Genomic DNA, 19,537 nt, shown 5'->3' on the forward strand with positions numbered 1-19,537 from the left:
TAATATTTTAAATTCTCCAATAAAACATAAAATTCTCATCTCACCTCCAAAATTATGCCAAATTACTTTTCTTACTTTTCTGTGTAGGGTGGAACAAGAATCATTTATGCCCTTTTGAACTTGGAAAGATTAGCATTTTCTTTTTGTTCGAGATCAGTTGAGACTCTCTTCAAATTATTAATTAAATTAGAGAGTTAAAAGATAAATAAAATAGAATAGTGTTATATGTACTTATAGTTTTACTAGAAGACTCAATTTGTTAGTTTCTTTTTTAAATTCAAATTAAGAATTTCAAATTTTATGATTTTCAATATATATATATATATCAATAAGCGATACGTGGAAAAGTAAATTTTTTGTAATTTTTTATTGAATAAATTTAATATTTTTCAATAAGATATTTATATTTGGTCTGCTTTATTAAAAAAAAGTTATATAGAATCTGCAATATATTAAATAATTCAAGCGATTTCTGTATCTATCTAGAATTAATTAATTTGTTTTAATCAAATAAATAGAAAATATTTTTAATTTAAGACTTTTTTATTTGATTAAAAAAATTTATTTTATTTTTATAGATAGATGGATGTGAGTTAAGACGAAAATTACAGTAACTATTATTATATTCTTCTTCTTTTTGGAAGGAACTGTTATATTCTTCTTAAAAAAGAACATAACAGATCTCTTAAAAAACAAGAGAGAGAGAGAGAACATAACAGGAAAGGTCGGTCCAAAACTCCGAAACAACGCATTCTTAATTTTTTAGGAAAGCAGTCACTAGTCAGTCACAGAGACGATGGATAGATGTGTATTGGCAAGTTCCGTTTAGGCGAGTCAAATTCCTCTTCCGAGACGAAGATATTTATTCCTTCCTTAGCCATTAAATAAAAAAAAAAAAAAATTATTCTGGGGCACAAATTCGAAACCCATTTTCGGGACAAAAAAGTATTTCTCTCTATTCCCTCTCTCTCTCTCTCTCTCTCTCTCTCTCTTTCCAATGATATTTAATGGCGGGTCTTCTCTCTGTTTCTTCATTCCCTCTTTTCAGGTACGTTTCTCTCCCTCCTGCTCTTCAATCTGTTTTCTGTATTATTTTATATCTGATTTTTGTAGTCTTCCCTTTACATCGTGGAAACCCTATCTCTTTTGTTTGCCTTCTTGAGAATTTACCTCATTTTTTTCCGTTACAATTTTCGTTCTTCTTTCGCGCAATCATCATTCTCCTCTGTTCTCTAGAGATGAAATTTCTGCTATACGCGTGCGTGCCTGTCCAGGTTGGAGGGAGAGTCAGGACTATGTATATATGTATTTTCTGAGTGTCTGCTTTTGAAATACATATTTAGGTTATAGACTGACCTGAAGAAGGGGGATTGTTTTGGAATGGAGGAGCCGGGGCAGCTGAAACGGGCAGCGATAGATGCTACAGCGGGGGCAATTGCCGGTGGTATATCACGGACGGTTACGTCGCCGCTTGACGTAATTAAGATCAGATTTCAGGTAATATTTTTAGTTTCATATCACTTGTAAAAAAAAAAAATTAATATCATATTTTTTTTTTAATGCGGCCAATGCATTATTGAATACAATGTTGGAAATTGAACCTTGCATTCTGCTGCATTTTGAAGTTCTCATCCATATTGTCTTGGTTTCTACTGAATTTGCGGCCTTTTGGGAATCTATTTTTTAGTATTATGTAAAAAAAAAAAAAATTGACTGTTGTGTTCCTTATGTTATAACTATCATTGGACGATAATGGATCACGTACATTGTGTTATAATTCGTGTAACTACTCAACCTTAATTGGCTAAGATCTTGATCACAAGGCAAGCTCCACTTCGTTGATGTGTTAGGGCCTCCATTTAGGTATGACCTGTCATTTTCTTTCCAAGTTGGAAAAAGTTAGTTCAACTTTCTGGGATGACTAAGGGGAAGGATCTTTAGTCTCTCTTGCTGGAATGTGAAAAACATTTGTGCCTCAAAATACAAACGGTTGATCTGGTGATGCATATGATTATGTTCATACGACAAGTTTGTGTACATGATTGTTGGCTGATGCATATCTGCATCTTAAAGGCTGGTTGTTTAGTAGGGTAAGGAGTGGTTTGGATTCAGAGATGAGTTGAAATGTGTTAAGATGGTTTGTGAATAGTAGAATAAAAGTTGAATTATTTATTATATTTTGTGTGGGAATTTGAGAAAATTGTTTTGAGATTTGAAAAAGTTGAATTATTTATTATATTTTATGTGAAAATTTGAGAAAGTTGTAATGATGAGATGAGATGAGTTGAGCTGGGTTTTGAATGCAAACGAGGCCTAAATGTTTTTTGACATCTGTTGACAGGTCCAAATCGAGCCCACATCTTCTTGGGCCTTGCTTCGGAGCAATTGGTCCGGAACATCAAAATACACTGGAATGTTCCAAGCAACAAAGGACATATTTAGGGAGGAAGGCTTAGCAGTATGATGACTCAATTCCTTTTTATCTATGTTAGATGTTTTCTTCTGTCAGTTTGTGTTGGCAATCATTTGTTTCCTATTTTCTATGTTGGGTTTTGTTCTATGTAGGCTCTTTCCATTGGCAATTAAGATTTAGGTCAACAGGAAAATCCAATTTACGAATTTTAGAAAGGTTTATGCTGCAGATTTTGTTAAACTATGGGTTAGAAACATTATTGTCACAAGAAATTAGCACAGATTTTTCTGATTTTAATTCCTTTAAAGTGCTGATATTCCTTGGTTTCCAGAATTCATCAAAGTAGATTATTCTGCAAAAAAGTGAGCAGTGTGAAGTGAAATATTATTTCTTTTAGTCCTGAGTTGATAGCTTCCTGCACTTCTGTTTCTGGGTACCTGGTTTACAATGTTAAGACTTGTAATACATATGCACATAGTCGGGTAGTAAATGTAAATTAAATCTTTTCTGCAATTTATAAAGTTTCGTAGTAGATGCTTGAAGACAATGCAGTGTATACAATTCTGCTCCTGTTTTCATTGGGTGGATGGTTTAACACACTAACACTGCTTTAGGAAATTTCTTTTGAATTTTTATTTCAAAGCCAGGGTTAGATGAAGTTAAACCTTTTTCCCCAGCTTAGCAAGTTAATTTCTCATGGCAGGGTTTTTGGCGTGGAAATGTCCCAGCTTTACTTATGGTTATGCCTTATACGGCCATACAATTTACCGTGCTACACAAATTTAAAACATTTGCTGCTGGTTCTTCCAAGACAGGTATCTGTGAGAACTTTCTCAAGTTAGATTGTAATATTTTGTTTTATTCTTTGGCAGTGTATACATAGAATTATGAATTCTAGACTGATTGATTTCTTGATACTCTTCTTTGGTTAATTTTTATTCAATATGAGCTCCTATATCTTAACCCGAAACAATGCAATGTTGAATTGTTTATTTTTGTAGCTTTCTATTGGGCATGGTTGCCATTAGTTTATTTAAGTTTTTGTACCTGTCTATGTTTGTAATTATAGTACTGTTCATATAAATTTATTAAATCCCTATCCAGTTTAAGGATGCTAAAGGTTTAACTACTTAGTAGATAATTAAACCTTTAGCTTTCTGCTTTTTCTAATTCTCTTATAAGTCAGAGCCTGGTTGTTGCAGAGGATCACGTCCAATTGAGTCCTTATCTGTCCTATGTCAGTGGAGCCTTAGCAGGGTGTGCAGCCACCGTTGGATCATATCCCTTTGATCTTCTACGAACCATATTAGCTTCACAGGGTGAACCGAAGGTATAAATTTTGAGTAGACGCATGAAGTGATCTCATATTGTGTTTTAAACTGGATTTCCTTAAGCATATTTCATTCTGTGAACTTAGGAATCACTCAATTAATAGAACATTATTTCATTCAGTTTTTTTCATTTACTCCTGCAATTACAAAGTTATGCATATCAGTCAAGTTTTTAGCTGAAAAATCTTTTGCCATGGCTTTACCACAAACAAACTGGTGCGCAGATTCTATAGAGCTTGATTTTGGGAAGAAAGGAATTAGAAAAGAAATGCACTATGTTTTTTGACTTTTAACTTATTTGTTGGTTGAGATCATATATGATGTCTCTTTGTAATGAATGTGATGCTCTAAATCAACAATAATTATATTTACTCTTCTTTGTATGGATGTGCCAAATGCACAGATTACTATCTATGAATGGAGACACAGTGGTTTTCCATTATATGTGGAAGTTGTTCGCTAGGATATGTGGGCAGGGCTTCTCTTGCCTTTCTGAGGTATTTTTGTTCACAGAGCTTGGCAGCTCAATGTGGGTGACTGGGTGTTTTTATTTTATCATGCGGGTCTCTCTCTCTCTCTCTCTCTCTCTCTGTACAAGGGACTTGTCTATGGAAGTGAAAAATGTCTCTGTTTAAAACACATAGAGCTTTCATTACAAAGAAGAATGTAATCTTTTTGGCTCTTGGAAATGCCCATGGCTTTACATGTCTCATTCAAGTGGTCACCACCTTTTAATACTTGTTTTCTGCAAAAATGCTAATTTGTGAACAGGCCATTGAGCTCATTTATTTGATACTGGCTTGTTAATATATGCCGACATTTAGGTGTATCCAACAATGAGGTCTGCGTTTGTTGATATAGTTGCAAATCGTGGCTTCCGAGGGTTATATGCTGGATTGTCACCAACACTGGTTGAGATTATTCCTTATGCTGGTCTGCAATTTGGCACCTATGATACATTTAAGCGATGGTCTATGGTAAGATTCTAGTCCTCTTTTCCAACGAAAAGTTCTGAACTCAAAGACATAGGTTTTATGGTGTTTGCTTGTTCCGTCTCATAGACAAAGTAATCATTGAGAATGAGGAACATCTATCTCATATGTTTAGATAATATAGTATTTCATTGCCTGCATTCAATTACAGATTCTTAAGATGGTTTAGTTTAGTTTATGACTCTTAAATATAGCCAGTTTAGAGAGCCATCATGGTTTCTACTCATGCGAGTTGGTTTTTGACCTGGTACATTTTACTTCATCCAATGTAGGCCTGGAACAGGTATAGAGCTGCTAATTCAAGCTTAACTGATACAGAAAATGGACTTTCAAGCTTTCAGCTTTTCCTCTGTGGGTTGGCTGCAGGGACTTGTGCCAAACTTGTCTGTCATCCACTTGATGTGGTCAAGAAAAGATTCCAGGTAGATCTCTAGCATTCTTGAAATCTTTGTTCTAGCATTTAGTTTTAGAAACTTTGGAATTGACTTTTTTTTTTTTTCGACAGAGATGCAATTGTGATCCTGTTTGTTTCTTTATCTCATTTGTTATCTTTCAGGGCAAGTACTGTTGGGTTCTTCTAAATGTTATAAATTAACTGCACCTACCACCAAATTGTTCTTGCAATCACCTGGACGAGATTTGTTTTACTGTTACTTCAGAAAAAGTTTATTTATTAACCTTTGCTTCTTTTGTTGCTTTTTGTTCATAGTTCTTAGTTAAGTTACATTTAATTAATACTTGTCTAATAATTTCAAAGAGGTTTGAAAATTAGGAAGACAAGAAAATACTGAAATGGTTATCTTGTTTCCCTCCTTGCCAACTTGGATGTTTACAGTCTTCCTTGGTTTGGGCTAAATGCAGATCGAAGGACTACCAAGGCACCCCAGATATGGTGCTCGAGTCGAGCATCATGCTTATAGAAATATGTTGCATGCACTTCGCCAAATCTTACTGTTGGAGGGTGGGGCTGGTCTTTATAAAGGTATAGTCCCATCAACAGTCAAAGCTGCACCAGCTGGTGCTGTAACGTTTGTAGCTTATGAATACACATCAGACTGGTTAGAGTCCATTTGGACGTGACAGTAACCCTCCCGACTTTCTTTATCCCTTTTCATCCTTTTTTTTTTTTTTTTTTTCAATATTTTTTCGTATGGAAATATTTATTTACTTTTCATAGATGTCAAGGATGGGGGAAGTATACTTATTCGATTTAGATGCAGTCATATGGCAATAGGCCATAGAAAAAATATACATACTTGTAAGAGATGGCAAAAAGTTGTTGAGGCTAGGGCTAACCTAATTTTTGGTGGCTGTATTTGAGATGTTGAACGGTAAATTTATTTTAAAAAAATATCATTGCTTACGGCGGGCTGTCCTTCAGAAGTCTGTTGATGATTTTCCGTATTCTTGTTTGTTGGACGAGTTTGGTAATAATAGCAATGGTTCTTCGAGTCAACAACATTGGAATCAAGTCATCGACACGATTGGACTATATGTGCTGATTTAAAGTAAGAGTAGTGATAAATACATAACATTTTTTATAAAACGTTATAAAATAGGTGCGGCTATTATACCGTTCCATCTGCCCAGCGTAAAACAGTTTTTTTTTTTTTCTTTTTATATTTTTTTAACATATTTAAATATATTTAAAAAAAATAAATTAATACATTTAAAATTACTTTGTTACTAAGTAAAAAAAAAAAAAAATTTAACCAGCTGTTAAATGAAGGCGTCAAAAGGAATGGGTATAATAATATTTCTCTTATAAAATAAAGATATTTTTGTAAAATAATTTTAGCTTTATAAAATATTTTATAAAAATATCTCTTTTTCTAAAATATTATTGTATAAAATGTAGTATAAAATATTATATTTATTATTTTTCTTAAAATAAATGTTGTTGCATTTGTCTGCAATGAGCAGAGCATGTCCAGATGTACTAGAATTCAATGATCCACTTGCACATCCTTATCCTCTGGAGGCAGTGATAGGGACTGCAAAATCCTTTCAACCTGTGCCACATCAACTCGGATTTTTTCAGCAATCTGTTAGACATTCATAGGCCCTTCATTGTCGTCAGCTTTGCCTTCGTGCAGGAGGATGATGTGGCGCAGCTGTGCCACATTCAGACTTCCCGGAGGGGCCGACCCATCCCCATAACTTCCAGAATCCGGTTTTGTATTTCGCAGTTTTGCCATGGGTTTATTTTGCAACATTAGTGACAAAAGCATATAAAAACGAAATTTTGTGATTAATTTATTACGATTAAAAAATTATTCGTAATTAATTTTAGTTATTAATTATTTTGTTAAAATTAATTAATCATAAATAAATAATTTTCTTATAGTGATAAAACAAATTAACTATTCAGACCATTTACCTGCTCTGGAAGGCACTCACCGTCTTATACAATTCAATGGGTTGAGTCAAAGTGGACATGAACAAAGAGGATCCCAATCAGCAGACACTTAAGAATATTGTAATTGGTTGCAACTTCATTGAAAAATACACCAAGCAGAACTCTTTTGTACTAATATCAATCTCCCAAAACAAACAGAAAAGGCTCAGTCTATTAGTAATATGTCACTTCAATGTTTAATGCTGTATTTAGATGTTGAACTGAATCGAGTTTAATTGAGATGATAAAATATTATTTTTTAATATTATTACTATTTTGAGATTTAAAAAATTAAATTATTTATTATATTTTATGTTAAAATTTAAAAAAATTATAATGATGAATTGAGATGAATTTAGCATTCAAACTTAACGTGTCTACAATGCCTGAAAGTGCACAAACCATTTTTTTTTTTTTTAATGCTCGATGCAAATGAGCAGCATGGAGGTGCCCCATCAATTCATTAAATTAAAGGGCGGTTTAGATTCAGATATGAGTTAAAATTATTTGTGAATATAAAATAAAAGTTAAATTATTTATTATATTTTATGTGAAAATTTGAAAAAATTATTTTAAGATTTGAAAAAATTAAGTTGTTTATTATATTTTTTGTAAAAATTTAAAAAAATTATAATGATGAGATGAGTTGAGACGAGTTGAGATGAGTTTCGAATTTAAATAAGGTTATATTTGAGGGTGGGAGATTTTCTCTTAGAATCTAAGAGTTATAATAATGCCTAAGGAAATTTTAATCTTATCTCATCTCATATAATCATTATAATTTTTTTAAACTCTATACAAAATATAATAAATAATTTAATTTTTTTAAATCTCAAAATAAAAATAATATTTTAATAATATTTTATTCAACTTTTAACAAAATATCTTATCTTATCTCGTCTAAATTATAAAGCGTAACGAGACCTAAACATTTGTGGACAAATTACAGTGCGGGGATATAGTTAAAAAAAAAAAAAAAAAGGTTATGCAAAGAGCAGCAGTAACTACCTCTCCAATCTCAGGCTTTGACGTAATTCTACCAACCATTTGACTAAGCATGGCATCATACTTTGGATCTCGATCTTCAAGCACATTTTCGGCATCGATTCTTGAGCTGCTATCTAAAAATTGAATAAATAAAGTGTGTATTGAATTTAGCATCCTTGATCTTAATAATCATCTCATAGAAGTCTATCACACACTTACACTCACCTGCAATCGCACACTTCAAAAAATAAGAAGAAAAAACTGTCCCAAATTCAAAGCTCAATCTGAATTCCAGAACAAAAAACAGCTTATAGTAGTTGAAATCGAATACAGCACCAACCAAATTCCCCTCAAACTCCGCATTCCATAAAATGATCACAAAAAAGGCGCTCATAACCTAAAGCTCACCAGAATGATCAAGTGCGCCACGGTCGCCGGTCTTCGATATATTCAGATCGTCGGTGGGGCCCACTATCGGTGGTCGCCTGTCGACGACGCTATTAGATTTCGATGAGGACGGCGTCGTATTGATACTAGAAGATGTTCGGATTCTTCCAGATGCTCGACGGAAGGCCTGACCCATTCCTTTTTAATACAAGGAATTCCTTGGGTCAACAATGACGTAAACCCTAGGGAACGAAGAAGAAGACTGACTATGGAGGAGAGACACAGCCCACACTGCAATATCCGTACTACGTGGCATTGTTTAAGATTCTTCTCATTCATTGCTTTTCTACTTCTTAGATTGATTGAATCAGATACTCTTTCATCGTCTTGTGACATAAAATAATTAAAAACTATATATTTATTTATTAATCATTTGACAGAATTTTCAGCTACTCCTCCCCTCCGCATGTGGCACTGCAGGGAACAGGAAACTATTGAAAAAAGGAAAATTTTATTCATCTTTACACACGATTTTTTATTTTTATTTTTATTTTTTTCTTATTTAATGTGTGACATTAAATAATAAATAAAAAAATTTATTTAATTTAGTAAGAGTAAAATAAAAAATAAAAAATAAAAAAATCAAATGTGATGTGGCGAATGATAAATAGAAGCAGTCGTTGAAAAATAATGAGATATTTATTCCGATAGAAATTAATTTTAACTTATTGAGAATAAGTGCCTTACAATTATTACTATTTATAATTGTACCATTAGATTTGCTAATTATTTTTAGAGCACTCTCAATTCTTCATTAAAATTACAAATGTATCCATTCGTTAAATATTTCATTAAAAACCAAGTTAAATATATCCTTAATTTTCCCGAGAGTCAAAACAATAATTTCATCATCGTTAATTTAGTAACATTTGTCGTATTTATATTCAGAGTAATACTACATATAGTCATAGAGTGCGTAAACGCTATGCAGTCATTTTAAAAAAGAGTATGTCCACTATTAAAAAATTAATTTTCTTTTTATGTGAATCTCGTATTTATTCATTTTTTTAAAATGATTGCGCAGCACTTACACACTCACGACTGCAACTATCATTTCTCTTATATTCAACTATTCAAGGTCATGAAATTCTTATGAAAATTAATATTCTCACAATTCTTAATCACGTGATTACCCACCATACCAAAATCTTGATCACGTGCTTAGCAGTCACAGTTTAATAAGTCAGTCCAGTTTTCAGTTCATGCTAGAATTTAAATACATTCCAAATGTATTGCGTACTAACTAATATGTTATAATTTTAATTATCGAATAAAATATACTCAAATCAATAGGGGATTGCATAAATTATAACACATTTTGGAGTATCATAAATGTTGACACGAAAACACGAGGAACCACAGTGGATAACTCTTATCATGGGGAGCATAGGTGCCAGAAACATGCTCAGAAATTCAGCAGGGAAACAATGACATGTATTCTGGTCGAGAATGGAGACAACTAATAACTAAGAATAGCCCCTGAAAGGTGAAGTCAGTCTATAGAAAATGGAGCTTTGATTCTGAGACAAGTTGGAATGACAGGCACCTATTACTCTCACCTCTGTTTTCCTCATTCTCAGTGCCTCCTACCACAGGAGCTTTGTCTAATTAAAACAGCCACATGGAAAGAAGACTAGGAGTATATTTCGTTTGTGAATTGTAACTGAGGCCCCCAAATGCCGAACCAGTTAGAAGAGTGAAAGAACTGCTTGCTCATTGGGATGACGGGTCATTATTGCAGTTGAATGAATTGGGTATACTTCAGAGCTCGTGAAAACAACAAAGAATGGCGGAAGTCATATTCTCATGTTGTCACTAGGCATCTCAGCAGCTAAACAGTCCAGAAACCAAAGGCATTGATCCCCTCTTCCCTTGAGTCAAGCCTGCAACTTTGTCATCATGTCACCATTACTATGGCACACACCATTTGCCCTTTCCTCGACTTTTAAATCCACCACACTAGCACCAAAATTCTCGTTAGTTCTCACTTGACCACGAGCACGTCGAGAAGGTCTTAACATTGAGTTTTCTCGTGGAGAGGCATCTCTGCTCTTTCGCTTCTGCTTTGGGTCTAGATATCCAAAAGCAAGAGCTTCCAGTGCTTTAGTGGTTGGCGGCCGGATCCTCGTGCTTTGTCTCCGGAAATTTATGTTAGGCTGCTGCTCAGAATTTGCCACACAGTCAGATGGTTTCGCTACATTGGGATCATCTGGTTCCTTGCTAATTTTGTCATCATCTTTTGTTTCTGTCATGAAAGGTTCATCATCTTCAGCATCTGAAGCAATAGGTAAGTTCAAGTCAATCAGTGTCCGGGGTTGAGGTACTTCATGAGGATGTTCAGCAACAAAACAGGAGCCACCTAAAATGCCTTCGCAACTGATGACCGGGCTGCATTTAGGCAAGCTGGTAGATGATTTTTTCTCCTGAGATGAATCCAATTGAGAAAGAACATTCCCACTCAAATCAGGATCTTGTGCAGAGCCACTGGGCTTATATCGTTTTAATGTGGGACCTCGCAAGATGTTGAATTTCCTGGGGTTTGTATCTGTGCGACCACAAGCATTTAATTTTCTGCGTCTTTTTATAACAGGAGGTAAATGGTTAGTGTTGTCTGGTCCCATTCTCTGGCTCAATTGGGACCTTGTGGCCTTCCTTGCCTGTGTGTCGTTACAAATACTGGTCTTCCGACCACTGGGGATATTCACAGAGAAATTAGCATGATATAGGCCATTACCCTGAAACCCCTCGTTGGGAGTATTACTTTCTAAGCCCATCCTGTCAGAATTGATTTCCGGGTCAATAATGCTATTGGTGGCTCTAGGCTCCTCCCTATCAAAGCCTGAGGTATTGACAGAATCAGATTTATCTGTTGGCTCCTCAGAACTATCTCCATCATCTTCAGAATCACTTCCAGAGGTTGAAATATTCATTACTCCAGATGGCAAGCTTCTCAGTTCTCTCAACTTGATTGGTTTCCCATTAGCCAAACTTGTATCCACAACAGTAAACTTCAATACATCTGTATTGTGATTAGGAGTTCGTGGCTTGAGATAACAGTGGCGTTGCTGATCAGGGAAATCATCTAGGTCCAGTTTGGTTTCGTCAGTCCACCCATTTTCTACTTTGCTTCTATAGTCATCTGCTCCAATTTCAAGCTCAAGAAGCCCTGGGTCTGAAGCAACGTTACTCAGGACATCACTAACAGAATCAAAGTAGTGGTTACCCTTCACTAGTTTCTTTCTTGAAAACTTCTTAATACCAGGAATAAGAAACACCAAGGAATGCTTGGAACCAGCAGCATAGCCATTACTATTGGGCTGCTCAGAATGCCATCCTCTGGCAAGCAAACGGGGCCAAACAGCTTCCCAAAAGAGATCATTTGATCTGGCTTTGCTTAGCCGGAAGTCTCCTGTTAGAAAATTGACAATTTCCAGAGGTGTAAGTGTGGAGCACGCCTTGCCAATTGGTATCTCTGGCCGGACAGGAACAACTTGAGTGGACTTTGGAGGCTCCACAATGCCTGTAAGATCTTGCTTCCCTTTACCAACTCCAACTGCCTCTACAAGTGCATTCAACCCAACTGAATCCTTTATAGTGAATACATACTCTTCTAGTAACATTCTTCCCTCCCCAAATGCTTTTGAGACCTGCCAATTTGTTGAAGTTTATATCATTTCATTTTTTTTTTTTGGGGGGGGGGGGGGGGCTGTTGTTCAAGTTTTTATATAACAAATGACAAAATGTTACCGCGATGGAATGATGGAGAACAAGAAAAATGCTATTGTAGCATAATATTTACAGCATCTAAAATTCTCTCTATTCTCCATGCCGCAAGAATTATTGAGAAGATTTTGCAGCTTGAAGTTTGAGCAAAGTCAACATTAGAGATTTTAATCTATAAAATCAGCTAATGGAAAAAAAAAAAAAAAAAAAAACGAAAAAACCAGCTAGTCAAATATCGAGACAGTGGGAGTTGCAAAACACTAAATTTTTACTAGAGAGACTGTACTGTGCATAAAACTGAACACGATTTGATTAAAAAAAACATCGGTTCATGCATGGTAGAAGCAAAAAGGAATGCACAGAATTTCAAATAAAAATGTGTAGCTGATAGATTCAGTCTTCCAATCCCATCCAGCTTAAAACAAGCAGGATACCATACCATAAGTGAACCTAGGACATGAAAGTGAGGATTCCTAAAGGTGCAAGAAACTGTAGAGATATGTACAATAGGTATATAATGAAAAGACTAAAGGAAAAACAACAACGTAAGGATGCCTACACCTGTTTATAAATTGTAACAACCCAACCAGAAATTATTACTGTTACTGAATCTTTACAATCTTAGGCTAAAGGAAAGCTGCCATGAAAAGATTCTGACACATTACGATAAAAAATTTGTAGAAACTATTCAAGAAGTCGAAATTGATTTTTTGGTATACATTTTATTTTGGTCATATTGTTGTGTATCCGTGCATATAAATCTATATGCATTAAAATTTTTAATAGCATGTACAAGTATTTGAGAAATACCTCCATTAAAGTATTTTGGCATTCTTCTGACACGTGGGGAAGCAAACGAGAAAACAATTCCTGTTGCCTCAATCCTGTAAAAATTCTTTGTCCATATATGCATCTCCTGCTTTTCATTTTCCGGCATTCTGCCCATCTATGGTACCTGTCCGACCTATAAAATTTCCCATAATAGAACGATAGTATATCCCCCATCTTTTTACTCCCAATAAATTTCTTCACCAGAACAAGGTTCTTCCCAAAAATATATAAACCAAGGATCAAACTGGCCTCTTCTTTATCACTCCAGGAATTTCCCAAGGAACCAGGAACTGGGTAGTAGCCTTTGCGTGTATCCATATCATGCGTATTCTTCATTTCTTGTTGCATGGCTATATTTGCTAATTCTCCTAAGTTTATCCCATTGTCTAACATATCATATGGAGGCTCATCTTTAGGTTCTAAGTTGCTGCCCTCCAAAATCTTGTGGCTCTTTCCATTATATTCATATCTTAGAGGATAATCTTTGATGGATACTTCAGTTGAATCACCAATAGCTTCATGTGGTTCATGTTTTACAGTCTCCACTGATCCACTGATCCACATTACTGGCACAGACAATCCCATCAGAAAATCATGAGGATCGCCAGCTGTGTCTTCTGCATCGGCTGGGTTCTTTGCAAACCGGAGAGAGTCAGATCCTGTAATCTGTGGTGGAATTTCAACCTGGTATTCATTACCCACTCGAGGAAATACCTGTGGTTCTCCAAAGACGTCATATAAATGAGTACACTCTCGATAAGCTGATTGCTCATCAAATTCACCATCCTCAACAATATCTCTGCATTCATTGACTTGAGCTGAATCCATCTGTCGAAGAAGTAAACCTATATGGTTATTTGGTTTTTTAAAACTTAAAAAAGAGGCAGGGATTTACAAGAACAATTTCAGCAAGGAACTTGAGAATTAAAGAAACCTTTTCCTAAGAGAAGCTATACATCTGCAGGTTTCAGATATTTTCCATATGATGTGTTCATACTAAATTATCTTTTTATAAGCAATGATTTCATTCTAAATCGTAGCGCAACAAAAGAGATGAAGCAAACAATTAATGTATCATAACTTGCAGACTTATCATTTTATTTATTTATTTTTCCATTTCTATGGCCTCATAGGAAATTAAATGCATAGCTTATCGGGTACATTTACAGCTTGAAGCTTGTTTCTGAACGTTTACTCACAAATTTCGCAGCACATAACTAGCAGTTCTGTACAATATAATGAAACCAAAATCCACTTAGAAACAGGAGACAACATTATGGTTCGACTATCTGCAGTTTTGAGCTATTAATATTGTTATCGTAATCTTATAGAACCACCTAAATTGTTGTTCTGCTTCTCAGAAAGCGCAAACATAAACATGAAAGATTTAAGCCGATAGAAACAAGATTCAAAATAAATCAATAGATTTCCAGAAAGCAACTTCCAAGTACCAGTTTCAATTATTCATGAGATAGAAGATTGCAATTTTCCATCCCGCCAGAAACAAAAAGACTACATACCAACTTCCAGAAGAACAAATATCCCAAATTAAACAACATATTATTAAAAAAAAAAAAAATCGAATAACCATAACAAATAAGATGTACAAGGAACACATACCCCGAACAATCAACAAAGTAATCAATCCCAGATCCACTTTCCGACCCGAAACAAAATTTGAAGCATCCCCACATTCTCAAAAAAGAGAGAGAAAAAAAAGAAGCAGCCCCACATCCAAAAATATAACCTCATAAATATATATATTTGCACATTTATCACAATCATTAAACCGAGCATAATCCTAGCAGTCCAACAACACTGAAATCTTCAAAACCAACAGAGGCCAGAAACCCAACGAAGAAAACGAAAGAATAGAACAAGAAGCACCGAGACAACCACCGTTCTTAAATAGAATTCCAATATGATCCCAAAAATAATTAGACTTGTCTACACAAGAAGCAACCGTTAAAACTCGGAGCCAAGTACAACAACTACATTAAATCGTACGAGAAGCAAAGCACATATATAAAACAAAAAAGAAAAGAAATTGTTACTACACCTACATGGATAAAGAGCAAGACGCTGAAATCCACGTGAATAAGCAAACCTGAGAAAATGGGTCTTCATGGTTATGCTCCGATTGGCAGCTCATAGATTAAAAAAATATAAACAAAACGTGAACATTCGCACAGTTATATTTTTCTTTTCTCTTTTTTTCTTTCAGAGGGAGAAAGTAAAAGCGTGAAACACACAGGGTATATACATACGCATACATGTTACACATACTGAGAGAGACAGAGACGAGAGGTCGTACCAGGGCTAGGAGAGCTTAGCTTTCATGGCCACGAAGGCTGAATCCGAAGAGGAACGGAGCCGAAGCCCGAAGCCGTAGAGAAAGCCAAAAGAACGAGAAAGAAAGCGAAGTCGCTGAGAACTAGAGAGAGAGAGAGAGAGAGAGAGAGCGAGAGCGAGAATAATAACATACGAGTTTAGAAAGTATTTTAGAGTAGAGAGAGAGAGAGAGAGAGAGAGACGCGCGGCGGGGGGGGGGGGCGAAGGTGATATTCTCCCACGCGGCTAACTAGAGCGTGGTTAACCGAATCACATCACGCGACGCGTGGCACTGTAAGATTCCACTGCGATAACATCGAATAGATCTAGTACACAAGTGCCCACCCGCACGAATTACACTTATCGAATCATATGTCGCCACGTTATCATTAATCTATTACTCTTCCGCAAATACGTATCTGTAAGGGAAGCTTTTGCTCTTAAATCCGTACGAGTGTCGCAGCGAATCCTTGCTACGTGCTGGTATAGGTGCAGGGAGGTTACAGCAAAGGGGCGGCCTCACGCACCCATAGCGCGTCAGGGTGACCGGATTTTTGTTTTAATGACCAAACTACCCCTTTGGAGTTGTGTCTGCAGTCTGCATTTTATTAATTATTAATTAAAAGTAGTTAAAAACAAAAGCGGGTTTAGGCTGAACCGACTCGTTTGGCTAAACCCGGACATTTGCGGCTGAGCATGGAGTTAGGTGAAGGCTTCATTCTGGCCTCGGTCTCATAAATGAATACGAGTGCTACCATAACGTTGGAATCTTGAACTCTTTTTTATTTTAAATGAAAAATAATTTATATAGTTTTAATGTGTAAACTACATTTTTAAAAAAAAAAATAGATAAATATGAGATATATATAAAAAGATTTATTTTTTAATAATAAATTCTATATATTTTCAAATAGAATCTTTAAAACTGCACACTCTATACTGTATATAACATTACTTTTTTAAAATTAATTAATTTAGATTATTTAATCATTCGGATAAATTGGCATGATATTATAAAAAATCGAGGAGGCGTAAAAAAAAAGGTATTTAATGCAAAAAATTGGGTCATATGACCATATGACATGATGCTTGATGAATACACTCTTAGATTTGAATTGTCCATATAATTATTCAATGACGTATCAAAGTTGCGATTAACAATGTTGTCATAATCATTCGGTATTTATAGATTAAGTTTGTGAACAAATTATGAAACTTATAATTTTTAGTCTCCTTATTTCCAAATGAGTTTTTTTTTTTTTTTTTTTTTAAGAAATAGACTTCATTTCATTTCATAAAAGAAGTTAAATCTGTGACTCAAATTATAACTCAAACTAACATCTATTATAAATATTTCCGTACACAAAATCTTCACGAAAACTCTAAAAGAGATAATATCATTCTCTATATTAAAATAAATAAAAAAACACCTCACATCAAAACTTTATTCTTTAAAAGAGGATAAGTAAATAACATACTCATCCTCCTAACACGGAAGAGGGAGGAATCCAACACCATTATAGATAAAAGTCTAATAACCTATTCCACTTCATTTCCAGACGTGTTTTTGAGCGAGCAGATAAAAGAACATTTTTTCCCCTTGTTTGACCGACTACGAGACCGAGTCAACTCTGTTCATTGGCACTCCAGGCGTGAATTAGATGGCGAGCCAACTTGAACAGTTCCTGTCCTGTGTTTCCTATTGGACGATTTAGGTTGTATTTGGTATATGAAGTAGTCTTAGGCTTTGTTTAAATTTTTAATTACTCTCAACTCATCTTAACTCATCATTATAACTTTTTTAAATTCTAATACAAAATATAATAGACAATTCAACTTTTTCAAATTCTAAAATAATAATAATATTAAAAAATAATATTATAACAATATTTTATCATCTCAACTCAACTCAACTCAATTCACTTCAACATCTAAACACACTCTTAGACTATTATACTTCTACTCACAAATATAATTGGACGATATTTTTATTTTTATTTACAGATCATCTAAGATCATCTCAACATTCAATTTTAACCTTAAACTATTGTCAAATTCATAAGAAATTACATCATTGATCTGGAGATATAATTGACATTTCGACTCATATGTATGCATACATACATGCAGCATGCATGTATGCATGTAGATACAGTACCATCATCATTATTACATGGCCCCAGCATGGTATATGTGTGATCTGTGCCAAAAATGTATGTGGTATGTGTGGGACGTATCGATACATATGGACCACTTCTATATATTATTAAAATAAATAGATGAATAAATAACGAAGAGGATATATCTCTTGATCTCTATGTTAATTATTTTGTAATTTTTATTTCCTCGTTGTGACAGATAAGAACAATGAGCATAATCCAATCAAAATTGGAAAATTATATGGAAGGAATGTTAGAGCTGTTATTTTCTACAACACAATGACATCTCACTTTCATTCCACTACATAAAATGTGATATATTTATCACTATTTGATGATCTTTTATTGAATGATTTTTTTTTATCTAATGGTAATAAATGTGTAATATCTTATATAATGAGATAAGAACGTGATGTATAACATTACTCGTTAAAATAATAAAACTATCTATCAATGAAATAATATTAGGAGCGTTAATTATATATGATTTTGTACACATCATTAATTTTAATTGAGAGTTATTCAATTATGAAATTTGTGTGTAAAGCACACTCTCTACGTTATTTAAATAGTAAAATTTGATTTGTAAAATTTAAAATTTAAAATTTATCTTTAAAATTAAATTATGTCAAGTAAACATGTCGAGGCCTTAAAATAACAACACCATTTTAATCATAAGTTATTTCCTCTTTAAAAAAATCTCTAAACGGAATACTTCTCGAATATATCCTCCCCCAATTAATATTTTTGCCAGGCAGGGCACGTTGAATGAGAGGAAATTTTATGGAGCTTTTCCGAGAGCAGAGCAGCTTCTTCTTTGTTTTTCATTTCCTGAATCTATGTTATTGAATGATGAAGTCTGTTTGGTGGGTCTCGTTAAGGTTGGGTTGAGATACAAGAAATATTTCATTTTATCTTAATTCATTGTTATAATTTTTTAAATTTTTATATAAAATATAATAAATAATTTAATTATTTCAAATTTTAAAATAATAATATTAAAAAATAATATTTTATTTAACTTTTATCTCATCTCATTTTAACATACTATCCAATCGACACTTGTGTCACTAAGAAGTAGTATTTCAAGCATTATCCTTGGAAGTTCACCATGGCCCATGGCTCACACAACTCTCTAGGAAGTAACGCCAATATCTGGAAGATTAGGATTTGTTATAATATTATATTCCAAACATTCTTTGTGGTTCATGCGGGGGGTGGTTTTTATGTAGTGTTTATTTTTTATTTTTTAAACAAGAAATATTTCAAACAGAGACATTATAAGAAATCTTAATCCCTCTCATTGTACTAGGACTGCTTGCCCAGTACCCATACCAGGCCCACCCGGGCCACTCCTTAGCGGGGGTAGACCGCTTGCAGTACGCTGGTTAAGAGAATTAGTATTAGATTTATCATTTTTATCTTTAAAATTTAATAAAAAGAATATATTTTTCATAAATCTAAAATTTCTCTATCCATAACTTTACATTGAATTAACTATTAGATTTATCAAAATAATAATATAATATTATTTTGTTAATACTAATATTTTTAATTTATTTTTTTTATATTTTACAATTACACTAATTATATGTTAATTAATAATTTAATTTGATACTTAAATTATTATTTTTCAACTTAAATATACTGTGGCTTAAAATTGGGAAACAATAATTTAAGTAAATAAAATAATAGTTATAGAGTTATAGAATGTGAATAGTGAGTCTTCAAATTTAAAGATGAAAGGAAATGTATTGTAATTAAAAGCTTGACATTTGAGCATATAGTGCATCCAATATCAAGATTTTAAAGTTAAAATCATCAAATTTTAAAGATTTGACTCATTTGATGAGTCCAATACTAGTGTTCTAACAGGCGACGGATATTTAGGCATCGTTTGTTTTTATAATTTATATCAATTTATT

General features: G+C 33.9%; 2 protein-coding genes across 4 annotated transcripts; one reads left to right on the forward strand and one right to left on the reverse strand.

Annotated features, from left to right (window-relative positions):
* The first annotated feature begins 948 nt into the window (after positions 1–948).
* LOC121239968 (mitochondrial thiamine diphosphate carrier 2-like) lies at positions 949–6,099 on the forward strand. 2 transcript variants are annotated; one of them, XM_041137393.1, is made up of 8 exons: positions 949–1,048; positions 1,344–1,497; positions 2,342–2,458; positions 3,117–3,228; positions 3,616–3,743; positions 4,569–4,721; positions 5,009–5,158; positions 5,598–6,099. In XM_041137393.1, the coding sequence occupies exons 2-8, from the start codon at positions 1,381–1,383 to the stop codon at positions 5,814–5,816; spliced, it is 996 nt and encodes a 331-aa protein (XP_040993327.1). In that variant the 5' UTR covers positions 949–1,048; positions 1,344–1,380; the 3' UTR covers positions 5,817–6,099. The 2 variants fall into 2 exon arrangements, with proteins under 2 accessions (XP_040993327.1, XP_040993320.1); XM_041137386.1 differs by having other exon boundaries at positions 969–1,048; positions 1,351–1,497.
* A 3,747-nt stretch (positions 6,100–9,846) lies between these two features.
* Positions 9,847–15,606, reverse strand: LOC121235019. Of its 2 annotated transcripts, XM_041131214.1 has the most exons (4): positions 15,437–15,606; positions 15,186–15,229; positions 13,102–13,950; positions 9,847–12,215 (listed from the first exon to the last, which is right to left on the reverse strand). In XM_041131214.1, the coding sequence occupies exons 3-4, from the start codon at positions 13,948–13,950 to the stop codon at positions 10,446–10,448; spliced, it is 2,619 nt and encodes an 872-aa protein (XP_040987148.1). In that variant the 5' UTR covers positions 15,186–15,229; positions 15,437–15,606; the 3' UTR covers positions 9,847–10,445. The 2 variants fall into 2 exon arrangements, with proteins under 2 accessions (XP_040987148.1, XP_040987155.1); XM_041131221.1 differs by lacking the exon at positions 15,186–15,229.
* Positions 15,607–19,537: the final 3,931 nt, after the last annotated feature.

The sequence above is a fragment of the Juglans microcarpa x Juglans regia genome, chromosome 1D (assembly GCF_004785595.1).
Source record: "Juglans microcarpa x Juglans regia isolate MS1-56 chromosome 1D, Jm3101_v1.0, whole genome shotgun sequence".
NCBI lineage: Eukaryota > Viridiplantae > Streptophyta > Magnoliopsida > Fagales > Juglandaceae > Juglans > Juglans microcarpa x Juglans regia.

Coding starts and splice junctions, on each gene's coding strand:
- LOC121239968 (XM_041137386.1), top strand. CDS start 998: ATGATATTTAATGGCGGGTCTTCTCTCTGTTTCTTCATTCCCTCTTTT. Junction 3,229..3,615: donor TGCTGGTTCTTCCAAGACAG/GTATCTGTGAGA, acceptor TGGTTGTTGCAG/AGGATCACGTCCAATTGAGT. Junction 5,159..5,597: donor TGGTCAAGAAAAGATTCCAG/GTAGATCTCTAG, acceptor GGCTAAATGCAG/ATCGAAGGACTACCAAGGCA.
- LOC121235019 (XM_041131221.1), bottom strand. CDS start 13,950: ATGGATTCAGCTCAAGTCAATGAATGCAGAGATATTGTTGAGGATGGT. Junction 12,216..13,101: donor GCCAAAATACTTTAATGGAG/GTATTTCTCAAA, acceptor ACAAATTGGCAG/GTCTCAAAAGCATTTGGGGA.